This window comes from Dermacentor variabilis, chromosome 8 (genome assembly GCF_050947875.1).
Source record: "Dermacentor variabilis isolate Ectoservices chromosome 8, ASM5094787v1, whole genome shotgun sequence".
Classification (NCBI taxonomy): Eukaryota; Metazoa; Arthropoda; class Arachnida; order Ixodida; family Ixodidae; genus Dermacentor; species Dermacentor variabilis.
This window is the reverse complement of record NC_134575.1, coordinates 52,405,506-52,420,770: the sequence shown is the minus strand read 5'-3', so window position 1 is coordinate 52,420,770 and position 15,265 is coordinate 52,405,506. Positions and strand designations below refer to the sequence as shown.

General features: G+C 46.3%; 1 protein-coding gene across 1 annotated transcript in view; it reads right to left on the bottom strand.

The window, feature by feature from the left end:
• Nucleotides 1-974: 974 nt before the first annotated feature.
• LOC142590212 (uncharacterized) overlaps nucleotides 975-15,265 on the bottom strand; it is a 234,899-nt gene continuing 220,608 nt past the window's right edge. The window contains exons 3-5 of the mRNA XM_075702132.1: nucleotides 8,246-8,596; nucleotides 6,788-7,035; nucleotides 975-3,942 (exon numbers count right to left, since the gene is read on the bottom strand). Coding sequence (XP_075558247.1) covers nucleotides 3,787-3,942; nucleotides 6,788-7,035; nucleotides 8,246-8,596 — 755 coding nt within the window. The 3' untranslated portion in view covers nucleotides 975-3,786. The remainder of the gene's footprint in view (nucleotides 3,943-6,787; nucleotides 7,036-8,245; nucleotides 8,597-15,265) is intronic.

The following is a 15,265-nucleotide window of genomic DNA, read 5'->3' as shown; positions in this document are numbered from 1 at the left end:
AATATGTGAATTCCTTGGTGCCGTTTCCAAGCATCCTTTCCGACCCTCAAGACCAGTTTTATTTTCACGATGCGCAATTTTCAGTATTTTCTTCACTGGAAGCTGGTCTATACATTGTCCGGTGTCGCATCTCTTTTTTTTTTTTTTCGTTGTCTTTCGGTGTGCCACCGCTGATTTGAATCCCGCCTAAACCCCAGTTCCTGTCCAATAGTCGTGCGCGTTGAGAATGTCTATTCGTTGCTCCGCACCTTTATCCTTTCCTTTATTTTGTTTTTAGTGTTTCTCTTTCTGCATCGTAAGACCTTCACAGGATTCCATCGCAGATCTGAAATTCAGCGGACGAGCCCCTGTTTGGTTGTTGCCCTGGTTTAGACATCTCCGTTCATTTCCGGTTCGACACGGATTTGCATTCCAGCAGGAAGAGTTGCAGTTAATATCACAATACCTGTTCAGGTATTGCTATCGCTGAGTGAAGGGTATTTCATTTCGCTCCCTCCCCCCCCCCAAAAAAAAAAAAGAAAGAAAGAACGAAAGCTATATCAGCAAAGGAAAGGAGCCGAACCTTCTAAGCGAGGCACAATAAATCAGCAAAATGAGCACAAAAAATCGCATGCGGCCCTGTGCAATTCAAGTATTGCAGTAATGAGTTAGCGCATTTTTTTGTGCGTCATCCAACAGTCGGTTTTCTCTGTTGACTCTTTCTGGTTCGGTCGGATCAGCCATTAAAAATACTACAATTCTGGCTTTTTACGAAGCAATAAACAGTAAAAGAAACTCCTTTGCGAAAACAAAGCCCGTATGTTTGATCTCCACTGTACTTATTCACTTCTCAAGGTTACTGTTTGCTTTACAGGCATTGCCTCTCAAGGCGAGCCTTTAACTTTTCTGTTCCAGCCCACTGCTAAATTATGCAAGTTTCTTCTTGACCAGTTTTGTTCGATGCATTTTTACAGGCTTGCAAGGCTTTCCCGTCTTAAGATGTTTCCTAGGCGTTCAAAAAAAGAATAAATAAAAGAAGTTCAGCTGATAAACATTTTTTCCAACGATGGACGTTTTTTCATTTGTCTCTTATTTTTTATTCTAGCACGCTGACTCAATGCGCATAAAGCACGTCACCAGATCTTGCCACTTGGTATGTTTTTTACCAGCGTAACGTTGACGTTGCCACTGAACTGTGCTAATCTTGTCCCCCATTTGGGCAACGAATAAAATAATAACGTAAAAGAAGTGTTTAGATCTCCCGCACGCACTTTGTTTCCGTGCTGCTGCCTTGAGGAAGTGATGAAACATGTTGCGGTTTTATTTGCCTCGCAAATGTTCCAACGCGTCACCCATCCTGACTGAAACAAAACTACAAAAAAAGCTTTCGTGATCAAGGTGCAGTCAATTTAGAACACGAACGCGAAGTCGTCGTGACTGCGAGCAGTTTCTGGCCCAACTTCAACAATACTCTTCTTAGTTGCGGGTGATTTCAATTTTTGTTACCCCATAGTGTTGTACTGAGTACCACAAGCTGATGCACTAAGCGCCACGAATTGTTCTTAATATTGTTTGTGTATACCTGATCATATGCACTGCTGTGCGTTTAGTGTTTGTTGTTGTACAGCATGTAATGCGTTATTGTACTCATTCCTATTTTGGCCCTGTAAAGGGCTGATAGTATGTTCAAATAAATAAATAAAATAAATAAAAAATTAATTCTGAAACTCGTCCTCACTAACTTTCTGCTTACGCTATCGTTCGCGAAAGCTTAATTTAACAAAACAAGCTACCAAGGCGGGCTTGTGTCAGCATGGGAGCTAAATCCGCCTATGGTCGGGAAGTGATTTGCTCGAGACAAAGAGAGAATACAGAGCCCACAGTTTGGCCAGCATGCACGCAGTGGCTCTCTTCGAGCTGCGTTCGTGAGCACGCGCTTTTAATGAAACTTTCAATGTGGGTAATAAATATGAAGTGCCTGCCGTGATTTATCGCTCACGGCCAACGCCGCGGACGCCGACGCCGACGACACCGGCTTTTCTGCGACACGAGCTCTTTAACGCTATCGCGTTAAAACGCCGCCTCGGAGCACTCTGGCTATGGTCTCACTTTCGTCGAGTTAGAGACATCCACGAACATATAGGGTGGCATACGGCTTGCTCAACTTGTCACTTCATCCATTGCTAACGTCTATACATGCTTGTCTAGCAGCACTGCTCCTTCTGTGACGCCTCCTGGTGCATTAGCCAAGCATTATTTAGCGTAAGCATTCTTTGCGCGTCTGGATTTATGTCAAAGAACGCGTGGCAGCACCCATATTTGGTCAGTCTTGTCGCTAAAACCTCGATCAACTAATTCCCCTGTGGTACCTTTGTGCCAAGAGAAACTTCAAGATTACATGGAAGTTGCTATCAAATCCGTTCCTATATACAATACGCTCTCTGCGGATTATTAACCAGCTGGGACCCACCAACGTTTAGATAAAGTTATTTAATTGATATTCTCTCGAAATTGGATACCTCCGACGTTTTCTACTTCGTGTGTAGGAAGGCAAGTACTGTGGACGCGAAAGATGACAAAACGACATAAAAATGACGGAAAGAAGCGTGAAAAGGCAATCCGTAAGAAAAAATAAAAGCGACGTTAGCACGAAGTGCGGCAAGACAAGTGGAACGCGAGGAACACTGAAACTCGAAATTGCGCGAAAGACAACAAACGCCACAACAAACGCGTGAAGAAAACTAGGAACAAAGACACCACGCGTACTCCGACACTTGATGACCTTAAAGTCATCATCATCATAAACTTCGACCCACAGCGAAGAGCCAAGCAGAGACTTCGGGTGGGTCGCATGGACCATGATTACTACTTCCTTCTGTGTCCTTGTCTGTGTCAGCTCGACCGAGTTCAACGGGATGGCCGAAGTTAGCTTCGCGAAGGTACAGTATGCATGCACACGAGATACGCGATATTGCGGGAATAGAAACACTTCCGTGAGGTTCCTGGTTGTAGTTACGCGAAAGCTGCTCGTTCGCGGCCCTCGACGGGGAGTAATCGCTACGCCTACGCGTGACAACAAATAAATAGCCCTTACAAAAATAATTTGAACAGCAGTCTGTGGACTGTGTGCAAACTCAAAGAAGCGTGTTTTGACGTCTCGCACAGTTACCCCTTTGGTGACGCCAAGTAGACAGAATAGGACCATTGCAAGAGTTGCGTGTAATATTCAATTCCGTTCCAGCAGAAAGCAAATTGGCGCCAAAGAAGTGTCAGCAACAAGACAGCAGACTTACGGTAACCACCTTTTTGAAGGGGAGGCCAAAAGTGCATAACGGATCTATTTTTCTAGGTTTATTCACGGGTCTTAAAGCGACATTCGACACACCTTTGCGGAAAGTCTATGCTCCTTGATAGACGAAAAGTTTAAGGTCGCGAGTCCAATTAGTTCGGAAGCTGCCTTCTCACAATCAAAATAGTTCAAAGAAAATCATCTATAGATGTTCTATAGAGCCTTGAATAGATATTTGAGAGGGTAGACGACTCCGCTATCCATACAACGCTACGTTGCAGCTCAAGCTCGCGAAAAACGAGCCCCCGAAGACGGAAAAGAAAGAAGAAGCGGTTGTGAGGTTCAGGGAACACTGGGGCATCTGCTTGCGGCAGCTCCCCGCATCATCCGGTCACGTGAAATGCATTGCTACTGCCCTGCCGCCTGCTCTCAGAGGAAACATTGAACCGACGTGGGTTGCGAGATAGGCAAGGATGATCTGGCTGCCTTTCGTCGGCGGTTCTTTCCCAGTCGCCGGCTTAGGAGACTGCGCAGCTCGTCCTCTTCCGCGAGCCCTTGGGCCTGAACACCGGACTGAGCTGGTCCCGGCTGAAGCTGTTGACGGGAAGCGACATTCGCCGGCTCTGCGTCGCCTTAGCAACCTTGCTCTTGAAGTGCGCCTGAGCCAGCAGCTCCTGTGGGACAAGCGGAGATGGGAAAAAAAAACAGCACAATATTATTGCAGTTTCGCCAGTAAAGCAAAGTACTGAGATCGATGGTAAGGTCCTCGGCTAGCACACGAACACTGGTTTATTCACGAGCACTGCTGCATCACCACACCCGACGGGATGTGTATTCGCTACCGGCAAGGATCCTCCATACGCATAGCTCCCTGCTCCCAATGTGCAAGGTCTCGTAGGGCGATTTTCGCTTTTGCTTCTGCCACATTTTCATCCACTGCCGCTTGTTTACGCCTCAGACGTGGAGCTGTAGCCAACTTCGCAATCCCAGCTAGCATTCCACCGCTTCGACTACCTTCCAGGCGTTGCTTAGGACTCAAGTTCAAGTAGCCGCAAACTCAGACGGGCTTCAGGTGGCAAGAAAAGGGAGGGAGGTGGTGAAGGGGCGGACTTTCTTTTTCCCAGCACGGACGCTGTCTTATTGCGCTAGCATTAGGAGAGCCAAAGTGCAAAAAAAATTATGTTAATGAAGTGCGGGAAGCCAGTCACGTGGTACAGCTATACATGTACATGACGGTGGTCTCCTCTTGACTATCGTCAGTAGCACTGAACGTGTCAGGTGAGCTCCTGAACAGCGCTTTTGAATGTGGTAAATGCCGTATAAACAACGACTCCGTCATCTCAAAGAGGCGCGACATAATGCCAGCGGACTCCTCAAGCATTTACCTCTAAATCGGCACTGAATTTTTTTTTATTTTGCTGTCCGAAGCCCGGACATGGTGCGTGCTAGAACCGCGCTTATAATTGAAGGAAACGCTTTCACTGTTTTTTTACGGTAGCAAAGCAACAAATCCAAAATGTCGGGCTCACTAGCACAACACTGACAAGGCGTAAAAAAAAACCGAGCAAAAGAAAATCGTCCGGCGATCTCGATACTCCCTAATTTGAAATTTGAGCGCATGTTAATATGGTGTTTTCCTTTCTCGATATATTCAAGCAAAGAATTTGAGACCTAAATCACCGCACGGACGGGCATTGGGTTGGGCGTCAGCGCCTTCGCAGAGAGAGGGGCAGTATGGCAACGCTATCATAACGAGTGACATCGGAGCCAGCTGTTGAAGATGACGAAGAAGGCGCGAGCAGTGGCACGAACGCGTTCGCGCGGTTACGCCGACGCCGACGCCGACGCTCAACCCAGGAACGGGCGCTTATTAAGAGCTGCGCTCTAAAAGCTGTAGACTATACGCGTTAGCCTAACCCTCGTATTCTGTAATGCACCTTAAGTTGAAGCTCACGCTTCACTTGATTTAAATGACGCATGTCTCGAATGCACCAAAGGAAACGCAATGAGCATCTTGGGCGCGTTCTCACCAGGCGCCGCTTTTATGAAGTCAAGCGTGGGCTTCAAGTTAAGATGCATTTCTGAACGCGGGGGTAAGTGGGGAAATCTAGATCTTTTTTTGCCTCTTTGTACGATTGTACAAGAGCTCACAAAGCAGCAATAAGACGCTCGGCTAGCAAAGCACTGTTGAGATTGTTTCACTGTTAAATGATACTTGGCTGATGGCAATTAACATCCGTGGTCAGCGAGCGAAAAAAACTAAACACAGCTACTCCGGAACGGGTACTGCATGACTAATTACGGTTTGAAGCGGCTGCCGCGATACTCTGCCACATTTGTATTCGTAACCCATCGTCGTTTGGTTAGGCACGGTGCCTTTTATGCAGGGAGTGGCGCAGAGTCCAATCGGGGCCCACCGTGCTGCGTGCTGTTCGACCGCATTCGGTGCAGAGGCGTATTGATTGAATCAGCCAGCATGTCGGCGCTTACAGAGATGCAAGGAATGCAGGCTTTGTAATGTGCCGCTTAAACTTACGCGCCGAACGGCTTGTGAGGGTGCTCAAATTTGCACGCGCCTTGTCGCCAAAATTATCGCGGGCAAAGCTGGCCCGGGCAACTGGAATGCTGCAGTGTTACGTGTCATTTAAATATATACGTCACAATATCTTGCGCTATAAATCGTCTGATCAAAGGCTATTCGATGTGTACTAAACCGAAGAATTCACTACTCGAACTTTTTAGGCTATTCGCTCCGGTTAATGTACAAAGAATAACCACACTAATTAGAGCCTCGCGGAAGAAACAACGACGCAAACAAGCAGTCTTCCGACTGATTCTTCTGCATCAAAGCCGCGGTTGAAGCTTGGAGGCACCAGTTACTCAGAGAACGCATTTAGCAACCAGTTTCTGTGCTGTAACTTGCAGTCATTCAATAGGAATGCTTTATCATTATGTAGCCCACTAATTAGTCACCTTGATTATAGGCAGATCATCGGGTTATTTGGCAAATCTTATGCCGATGATGTCACATTTAACTGACGTGTACTGCTGTAGTATTGAAGACTTCATCGTAGTATTGAAGACTTGAAGAGCTCATCGAACACAACGCGCATTTAGTAGAGTGCCATTGCATTGTTCCATTTCCAGGCAAACTATATATTTGCTTTCGATAAGAAACGAGAATATATTGTGTATTTAATTCAAAATTAGAACGCTGCTTTGCACGCACTTTCTCCGTATATTCTATATCGATATTGCGCATTTCTAATGCCTCCAGTTATCGCAGCAACTGTGCCAGATTCAAGAGCTATGTGCCGATACCGCAGACTAGTACATGTAAGACTTTCAATGTTTACAGCAATAAGAACGGTCTCTGGAATCTTCTCCTCTTCATATCTCGCTTCGTTCCTCCCTCAAACGCGCATACAATCAGTCGCAGCTACAACAATCAAATCCCTAATAGGATGGGCCCTGATGGGACTGTCCCTTCGGACAGTCGCAGCCAGGCCGGCAGCGTACCTGGAAGACTCTGGCGATGTTGGTGTTGTCCTTCGCCGAGCACTCGACCCACCCGTGCTCCCAGTCGATGCAGACGATCGGCTCGACCATCTGCGACTGCACTTGGCGATGCGACTCGAGGTCCGTCTTGTTTCCCACGACGACGATAGGGGGCGCCTTGCGTGCCGCGAGCACGTCGTCGCGCAGCTTGCGGACGAGCTCGAACGAGTCGCGTTCGTCGATCGCGTACACCAGGAGGAAGGCGTCGCCTGTGACGGATAGGTTCAGGTACGAAGGGGGGGGGGGGGAATCGAAAGAAGGAAATGGGTGGCTGATAACAAGGTCAGGCCTCGACATCATTCTCATCATCATCGTCCTCTCGCATGTCCACTGCAGGACAAAAAAGGACTCTCCCCGGAAAATCCCCAATTACATCTGTTCTGCGTCAAGATCGGTCCCGTACCCACGAAGTTCCTGATTTAATTGTGCCACTTAGTTATCGGCCGTTTTCTGCTCCTTCTCTATTTACTTGGCTTCGATTCTGCTACTCTAACAGACCAGCGGTTGTCTGTTCTCGAAGCGGTGAGCGTACCCTCTACTGGGCGCGCCAATGTGCTGTGGAAGGCAAGGTGAATCGCGTAGTTTTAGCAAGACAGAGAGCCGGGAAAAGACGATCCCGCATAAAGGTTGGCGCCGAAACAAACCACCATTCATTTACCATTTCACGGGGATAATGTGGCAATCAGGTTGAATCACTGCAGTGTATGGACCAGATATTGGCGCAAATTACAAAGGAGAGGACACACGAGATGGCGTATAAGTGTCATGCTCGTCTCTTACACGGCAAAGTTGTCCTTCAGCACGTCGCTGCACTCATTCCCAACCCGAGGAATTACCCGAACGCTCTCGTTGCCTTATTTGAAAGTTTACGGGCTTCGGCTGCCGTTCATAGACTCGTTGCGCCGCTATTTTTTCCCCTTTACCTTCGTTTTAATTTTACGCCCATTGGTTTCCTTCTCCCAGTTCAGGATCGCAAACCGAGCGTGCGCCTGGTTAAGCTCCCTGCAGCCCTCCCCCCCCCCCCCTTTATTAGAGAGCTTTAGGTTAGGGGACGCAAATGACTTGCGTACGTAAAAACTAGGGGCGACGGTACTTCGCATGCGCACGCTCCGACGTATGGGTCTGCGCATGCGCAGTACCGTGGCCCGTAATTCTTGCGTACGCAAGACGCTTGCGTCCCCTAATCTGATACCGGTGTCACGCGACCACTTTCGATCGCGATCAAGCTCGATCCGGATCGAAATTCTCGACCGCGATGGGCTCCCTCGCGCAGCTTCTGCAAAGAAAGCAATCGCTACCGAGCAATTCGATCCGGATCGGGCTCGATCGCAATCGAAAGTGCGCAGTGTGCTACCCGTGTAAAGCTATCCACTCTCTCTCTCTCTCTCTCTCTTTCTCTAAGGGCAAGTTAAAGCTCACCGGAGTCGATAGCGAGGCGCCGCATGGCGGGAAACTCGAAGCTCCCGCCCGTGTCCAGGATGTCGAGCGCGACGGTGGCGCCGCCGCCGACGTCGTACTCGCCGCGGTGAAACTCCTCCACGGTGGCGCTGTAGTCGTGCAGAAACCTGTCGTGCAGGAAGCGGTGCACGATGGCCGACTTGCCCACGCGAGGGCCGCCGAGGACCACCAGGCGGTACTTGTTGGTCGCCGACGCGTCGGGGCTGACGGTGGCGCTGGAGCTGGTGTGGCCGTGCGAACCGGTCACGCTGAGGAAGGAGCCGCTTCCGGTTCCGCCACCCCGACCGCGCAGCGACCCGTGAGGGCTCATGCCTGCACGTGAAAGAGAGAGAGAGAAATGGGTGCGGCGAATGTATGGGCACGTCGAATTTGAACAAGCTGAAATGGAGCTTAAGGGAACACTGTAAAGAAAAACACTACTTCACATTCGACGCCGAAATAGTGCCCCTTCGGTACTCGTTCGCTGTAGTATATTTATTTATTTATTTATTTAGTACATACTGCAGACCACATTGTGATCCTTGCAGGACGGGCAGACATTGAGTACAAGACATATACAAGATACGTTCGCATACATTCATAAAATATATAGACTTTACAATGACATATTCCTCACAAACATTTAGTGAAAAGGATCAAAACACAATACCTAAATCAATGAATGGTGCAAAGAGAACGATGAAAAAGAAATAGGGTGATTATAGGAGAAAATTAAGGTGAACGATTTATTTTTTGAAATTAGTGCGAATAGCTCAGCACCAGTACGTCAGCGTGACGTGATGAGATTTGAGTATTTTTTTTTCGGGCCGTTGTTTCTTAGTTCAGGCATTGGCTCTCCTAGATTGCATTGTATTACATCTGTACCGGTAAAAAAAAAAAAAGTAGGCCCGAGCAGCCACTCTCAAATGGTGTGTTTCCCTCCTTCTTGCTCATTCATAGCGATGATCTCGAATCTGGCAGTATTGATGCCGTTAGGTAGCATGCGAGGTTTTTTTTTTTTTCTTTTGACACGTGCCTGTCCTCCCAAGTTCGCGTGTTACGGCCCTGAGTGGCGCTGACGAGCACTCCCGGGGCTTCATCTAGTATACGTAAATACTCAAGTTAATGGACAGATTGAGGGCCTTTGAAAAAGGCGATCAGTGGTATGGCATATTATTAATGTCATTATGACCCTATTTGTTATGGAGAAGCCGCATGACCGGCAGACAAGCCAAGCCATCTCGCTCCACAAGGTTTGGCTTTCGAGAAGAAATTGCTTAAGTGTGCAGTGTGGTTGGAACCTTTGATCCCGTTCCTGAGTGGATTTCGCATCTGGACGCTTGTCATTGCTTGCCCGATTTTGAAAATTTCATTGAACTGCGTAGCATATGTGTGTTTGTTTTCCCGGTGTGCCTAAATGTAATGTAAATGATTTTCGCATAACATCACTCATGATTTCATGCACTAAAGAAAAAAGGACGATTCCGGTTTTTTTGTGTTCTTCTAAAATAAATCTAACGAAATACTTTAGAAGTTGATTCTGTAACTCCAATTTTAGGAAGTTGCGAACAATTTGGTCCTATATAATGTTTTTCATATTGTTCAAATGCAAATTCAACCGATTTAAATCCTGCTGTTTCGTTCAACCGTCACTACGGCTTGCGCCACTCCTGTTTGCAGAGTCTCTACTGTGTAATAAATGCGTACACATCTTTGATGCGCATAAAAGTACTTGTGTATGCGAATAAAAGTATAAAGGCGACTTTGTTGTGCATGCTGTGGAGTTATGACAATGTGGTATTACTGCGATAATGATGAATAGCAACAGGCTCCGCTTTTTCTCTACCCATGCATTTCTTTACGCTGAGGAGTTCGTCAAGTAATACTCGTTAGACCGACTCCTGAACCTCACCATCATATTAGGGCAAAGGCAAAGAATACTTTTGCAGCTCCCCCCTCCTACTCCTCTCCCCACCCCCCATTTATTGCTTGCACTGCGCTAGTTGTTTAGACCGAGCAAACTAGCTTACCTTGCACTGCTTAGCAGAAGGTCACGGAATCAAAATCCATGGCCGCGTGCGCAAAAAGTAGCAAAAAGAACGCCCATTTACCGTCAATTGGGTGCATGCCAAGGAAGCCCAGGTGGTCAAAATTAATTCGGATTCCCCCACTCCGGCGGACCTCGTAATCAGATATCGGTTTTGGCACGTAAAAGCCCCGACATTATATTTAGCCAGTTGATTTTATGGACACCATAGGCACAATGTAATATTTTTCGCGCTGTATCTCTGGGATGACTTTCTAGTGTCGGTGACGTATTGTGGCCTCTCGTGTGACACTGTTTTCATTTTATTATTATTCTGAATTTAAGGCACCGATGTCTCTGTATGTGTTTGTTACTTTTTATGCGCATTGCTTTACGTAAACTCAACGTTTCGAAATAGTTTCTGGCTGCGCCTACCATTCGTAGATCATGCAGTGATATTACGTTACGGCTGATATTTGTACGCGGTGTTTCAGATAGCTTTAGCCCAGCTTCTTCTAAAAGAAATTAAGTGTCACGTTAAGACCATCCCGAACTGTTAAAGGCATGCTTTTGTAAAACTTTTTAGCTGGAACGCTAATACATTTCCTAGCAAATGCAAAGGTCGCATAAATCGAAAGTGGTAGCGTAGTCTTCAGATTTCTCCTAAGCAGACACCTTCGACGCTCCTCGATCTCAATTTCGCAAGTACATGTGCTCTTAAACTAACAATGAACAAATTGTTTAGCGTATTTTATTCGGTGAGCGAAATTATCGTTCAAGTTTCTGATGCCGTCAATGTCCGCCCAGCGGCGTAGCCTATCAGCCAGAACGGCAGGGCTTCAGACATCGCAGACTCTATTAAGCTGTTTCACATGAAAGAACCACTTGGTATGCGCAGACAACTTTATGATAAGGAAGATGTGGAACGCTTAGCTACTTCATAAACAGAAAAAAATATGCCCGTTCCGAATAATTTGCCCACGGCACACAATTAACAAGCTCCTAATCTGCATTTGGAATCATTTATATTTGTCCACCTGTAATAGTGCTGGACAAGCGCAAGCAAATAGATATTTTCTACGCTGAAGTTGCGAGAGATTATTATAGGTCGTGTTGCGGCCTGCCTCAACAAGCTTTATCCAATACTATTCGAAATGGTGTGGTTCCTTATTGCCCCCTCGGTCTCGAGTCTCTGACAGGGTGTAGCCAATTTAATTATCCTAAAGAGGGACGCACACTTGAAACGCACCATTTCGAACGAACAATGTGGCTCTCCGTGACAGCTGCCCTATGGGATGTCATTGAATTTGTCCCAGCCTTGCGACGCTTGCATTTTCGAAACCTAGCGCGAACATTGTGCGAAAGTTCCAAGTCCAAACGTCCATCTATTGTTACCGCGGTGGTACACAGACCACTCGTACGAGACATTTGATTTAGTTACGTTCTTCTCTAGTTGTCGTAGCAAAGCGGGTTTTAGTGGCAGAAACTCACGAAAATTCTTTTTCTCACTCTTGTATGATCTCTGCGAGATATTTGTGAAGCATGAATAAGCGTCTGTGTCGTATCGGATCCTAGGCACTATAATTTATTTGGTACCATACACTTCTTGAGTTTCCCTAAATCTTTTCAAGACCATAATCATGCCGCAAGTATAAGCTCAAATAAACCTTTCTCAGCCCCGGTCACACTGGTAATCCGTCATAAGCATGTTCGTATCCTCCTATTTAATAAACATTTACATTATAACAAAATATAAGACGAGCTCAATCTACAGCTGGAATACGTTTTAAACCACATCGGTCATGGCAGTGACGTATAAATTCGTTAAGGCGATACGAAGAATTTATTTCAATCCGTCATCACTCGTACTTCACCAAGCTCAAAGCCGCTTCTCCGCTGAGCATTGCAAACAACACAGACGTAGGCCAAGCAAGCTTCACTCTAATAAATAAACATTAAGTAAACTATCAATTAAGCATGATGGTCAGAATTCCATATTTTGATCATTTATTTTTTCGTTAAAGTAACATTTAGCACATCTCAGCTCGAAATAGGTATATCAGGAAGTCATCAACTTGTTTTCTCTTTTCTATGAAACAAAAGAAAAGAAAGGTTCAATCGGATTCACGGCGACAAGCATAAAAACGCTTGGTCGGCGGACTCGGGAAACTGCCCCTGTAGATGAGCATACCGTGTTGTAGTCTCAGGCCGAAAGAATCTACGTACGAAACCGCAAACTGAAAGAGAGGCTAAGTCCAAATGAATAAACTGGTGCTTCGCAAGTAATGCAAAACGATTCAAAATGTACTTTAATCTTGTTACGAAGCCCGGTCGATGTACAGTTTCACCAGTCACTTCCCTTCATATATTCCAAAGCAAACTGACTTTCAGGCATGACGTTAAAGTGTAACGTCCAAATCGTTGCCGCTTTCGTTTACTTTGAGTGAGCATGGCTTTGCTGAAAGCGTTTGAAGTGGTTAGCGCGTGTTAAAGAGAGAATAATGCCTTGCCAATTCAGAAACCTTCAGGAATATTGATAGTTCTGGGCACACAGCAATTACTGCCGTGTACAAACCCTCTTATTGCTCCGATTGTCTCTGTAAGTGAACACCAAAGACGTGGTCCTTGTGTACTATACGTAGAAACTTGCTGAGTTTCTTTTTTCAACTGGAGAATGTCCATCTCCCGTGACCACTTGGCTTGCCCCCTTAGCTCCGGCTCTGCCAAAATGCATCCGCGGACGCGCTCCACCTTGCATGGCATGCGCACCAAAATGCATCCGCGGACGCGCTCCACCTTGCATGGCATGCGCATTAAAAGTATCGAAGACGGAACTGCTAGTTGGGTGTGCGATCAACTGGCAACCGTACACTTTCATAGTCTTCTGGCAGTTATAATGTGCGGATTCATCTTGCCCGATTTTTTTTGTATCAACCACCCCGCACGACTGCCAATTCCCCTGATAGCACATATGGACGCAGCGTTACTCGGACGAATGACGAAGTGGAAAAGGAAAAAAAAAACATATATGAATAAAATCGTTACATTGTCACGGCCCTGAATTGCAATCTAGAGTTTTTCTGATGCGTAGAAGAAGAGGTCAATTCTTTCATCAGCGTTTGCAAGAAACACTTTCTACTGCTGAGGCCACGATAAGGTCTCACATGGCCATGCCGCATGCCCTCTCTATGCGCTCTTATTCAACAGATGTCGAACCGAGTAGTGACCGCTACGAAATGCTGCTGCAGTCTTCAGCTGGTGCGCTATAACGTAAAGCTATTCCAAACTTTTCTATTCAAATTCTGGAATCAGCCCTCCACGATCGGCCAAACAATTTTCGGGAGACTCCGACATCACCTGTCTGTCACGCGACATCACGAAAACCGCGATAGCTCCCCGTCTGATATGACGTGTACACACTGATTAAGCATGATCAGACCGAACAAAAGAAAAGTAATTATTTGAGATTCGACGCCTTTTCGCCCTTAGCCATCTGCTATTGGTCAAAAGTTTTCGGGCATGGCCCACTTCGACTATCCGTCACGCGACGTCACAAAACCGCGATAACTCACCCCGTCAAAGTGACGTGTACGCTTAAAAGATGCATTGATAGGTCGAACAAAACTGAATTTTTTTTTCTCTGTATAGACGGATCAGCACCGTACCGAAAGGAATAGATGACGTCTTGCCACCGATCGTTCAGGCACTGGCTACTCGCACCTGCCAGAGAGCGTGGAATTATTTGTGTATAATATGGCTTTCTTAAGTGGCAGGAAAAGGTCATCGAGCCCTTTCGACCACCTATACGACATCGCTCCGCCAACTCCTCATCTTCGCGGGAGATCCGTTTTAGCGGCACCTTTAACCTACTGCTGCCCGACATCGCCATTTTGCACCAGCCGCCGCAGGCTAAGCAAGAGGAAGCGGACCCATCGCAGACGTCGGCAGTGCCCTCCTCGTCTACGTGTCCACTTTCAGTACGCCTGGCTCGGCCCCGCCCAAACCGTGTCCTCTTCTTCACGCTCCTCGCCTCTTGCCATCCAATTAGATAGGAAAAAGCAATTGATGAAAGCAAACAAAGGTAATTTTCTGTAAGCGAGGACAGCGTTTGATTCCACTGTTCAAACGTAAAATGCGGGTCACCGCCGGATGCTAGCGTTGGCAGTTACGTGAATGTGGCGTCAGACGATTGAAATAAAAAAAAAAAAAACAAATCACGAAACGGGAAAATGGAAAACTCAGGAGTGAAACGATTAAATTATTGGGGGCCTGATTTGCAATCTAGCCTCCCGCTGAGGCGTAGTGCCGTGCGACTAGACGCAAGATATCCTCATTTTTCGTGTATCGCGGGATTGCTTTTAGGCTCAGAAAAAACAAAACAACTTTGATGTAACGCGCGTTGAGTCGCACAAAGCTGGATCGGGAATTTTTCATGATGGTCTACAATTTTCTCATTTATGCTTTCGATGCGAATGCAATATCTGAAAAGAAAGCAAGCGCTGACCTATACGTTTTAAGTAAAGATGAATACTAATTATGGAATTGGGCGAAATACCAAGAATAACAGACTATCTTACTTGCTCCAAGTCACCGCAAACCACAGTATTTTGGTTCTCTCTAAAACGTGCCACTTGCATATATATCCTTTTCTTTATTTTTGCGCAAACTTACGTGAACCACATGGTATATTTACTAAGGCAGATAATGACAATGATTCCAACTAATTCCCGGGTTTCTTTTGGTTTCATCTCTAAAGTTCTGCTGACCAGTTAAAGAATGAAAACGTCATAGTGTACTCTGATTGGGGGATTATTCCTCTGTCACGAGTCCTTTTTTTTTTTCATCACGCAACTTTATCACTCTGTCAATGCGAGCTGGAATATGCATGCTTCCAACGCCTTTCCTAACAAGCGGGACTCAATTTCTCCGGTACCACGAATGAAATGACGGGAGAAACTTTCAGAGCGAATGTGCTG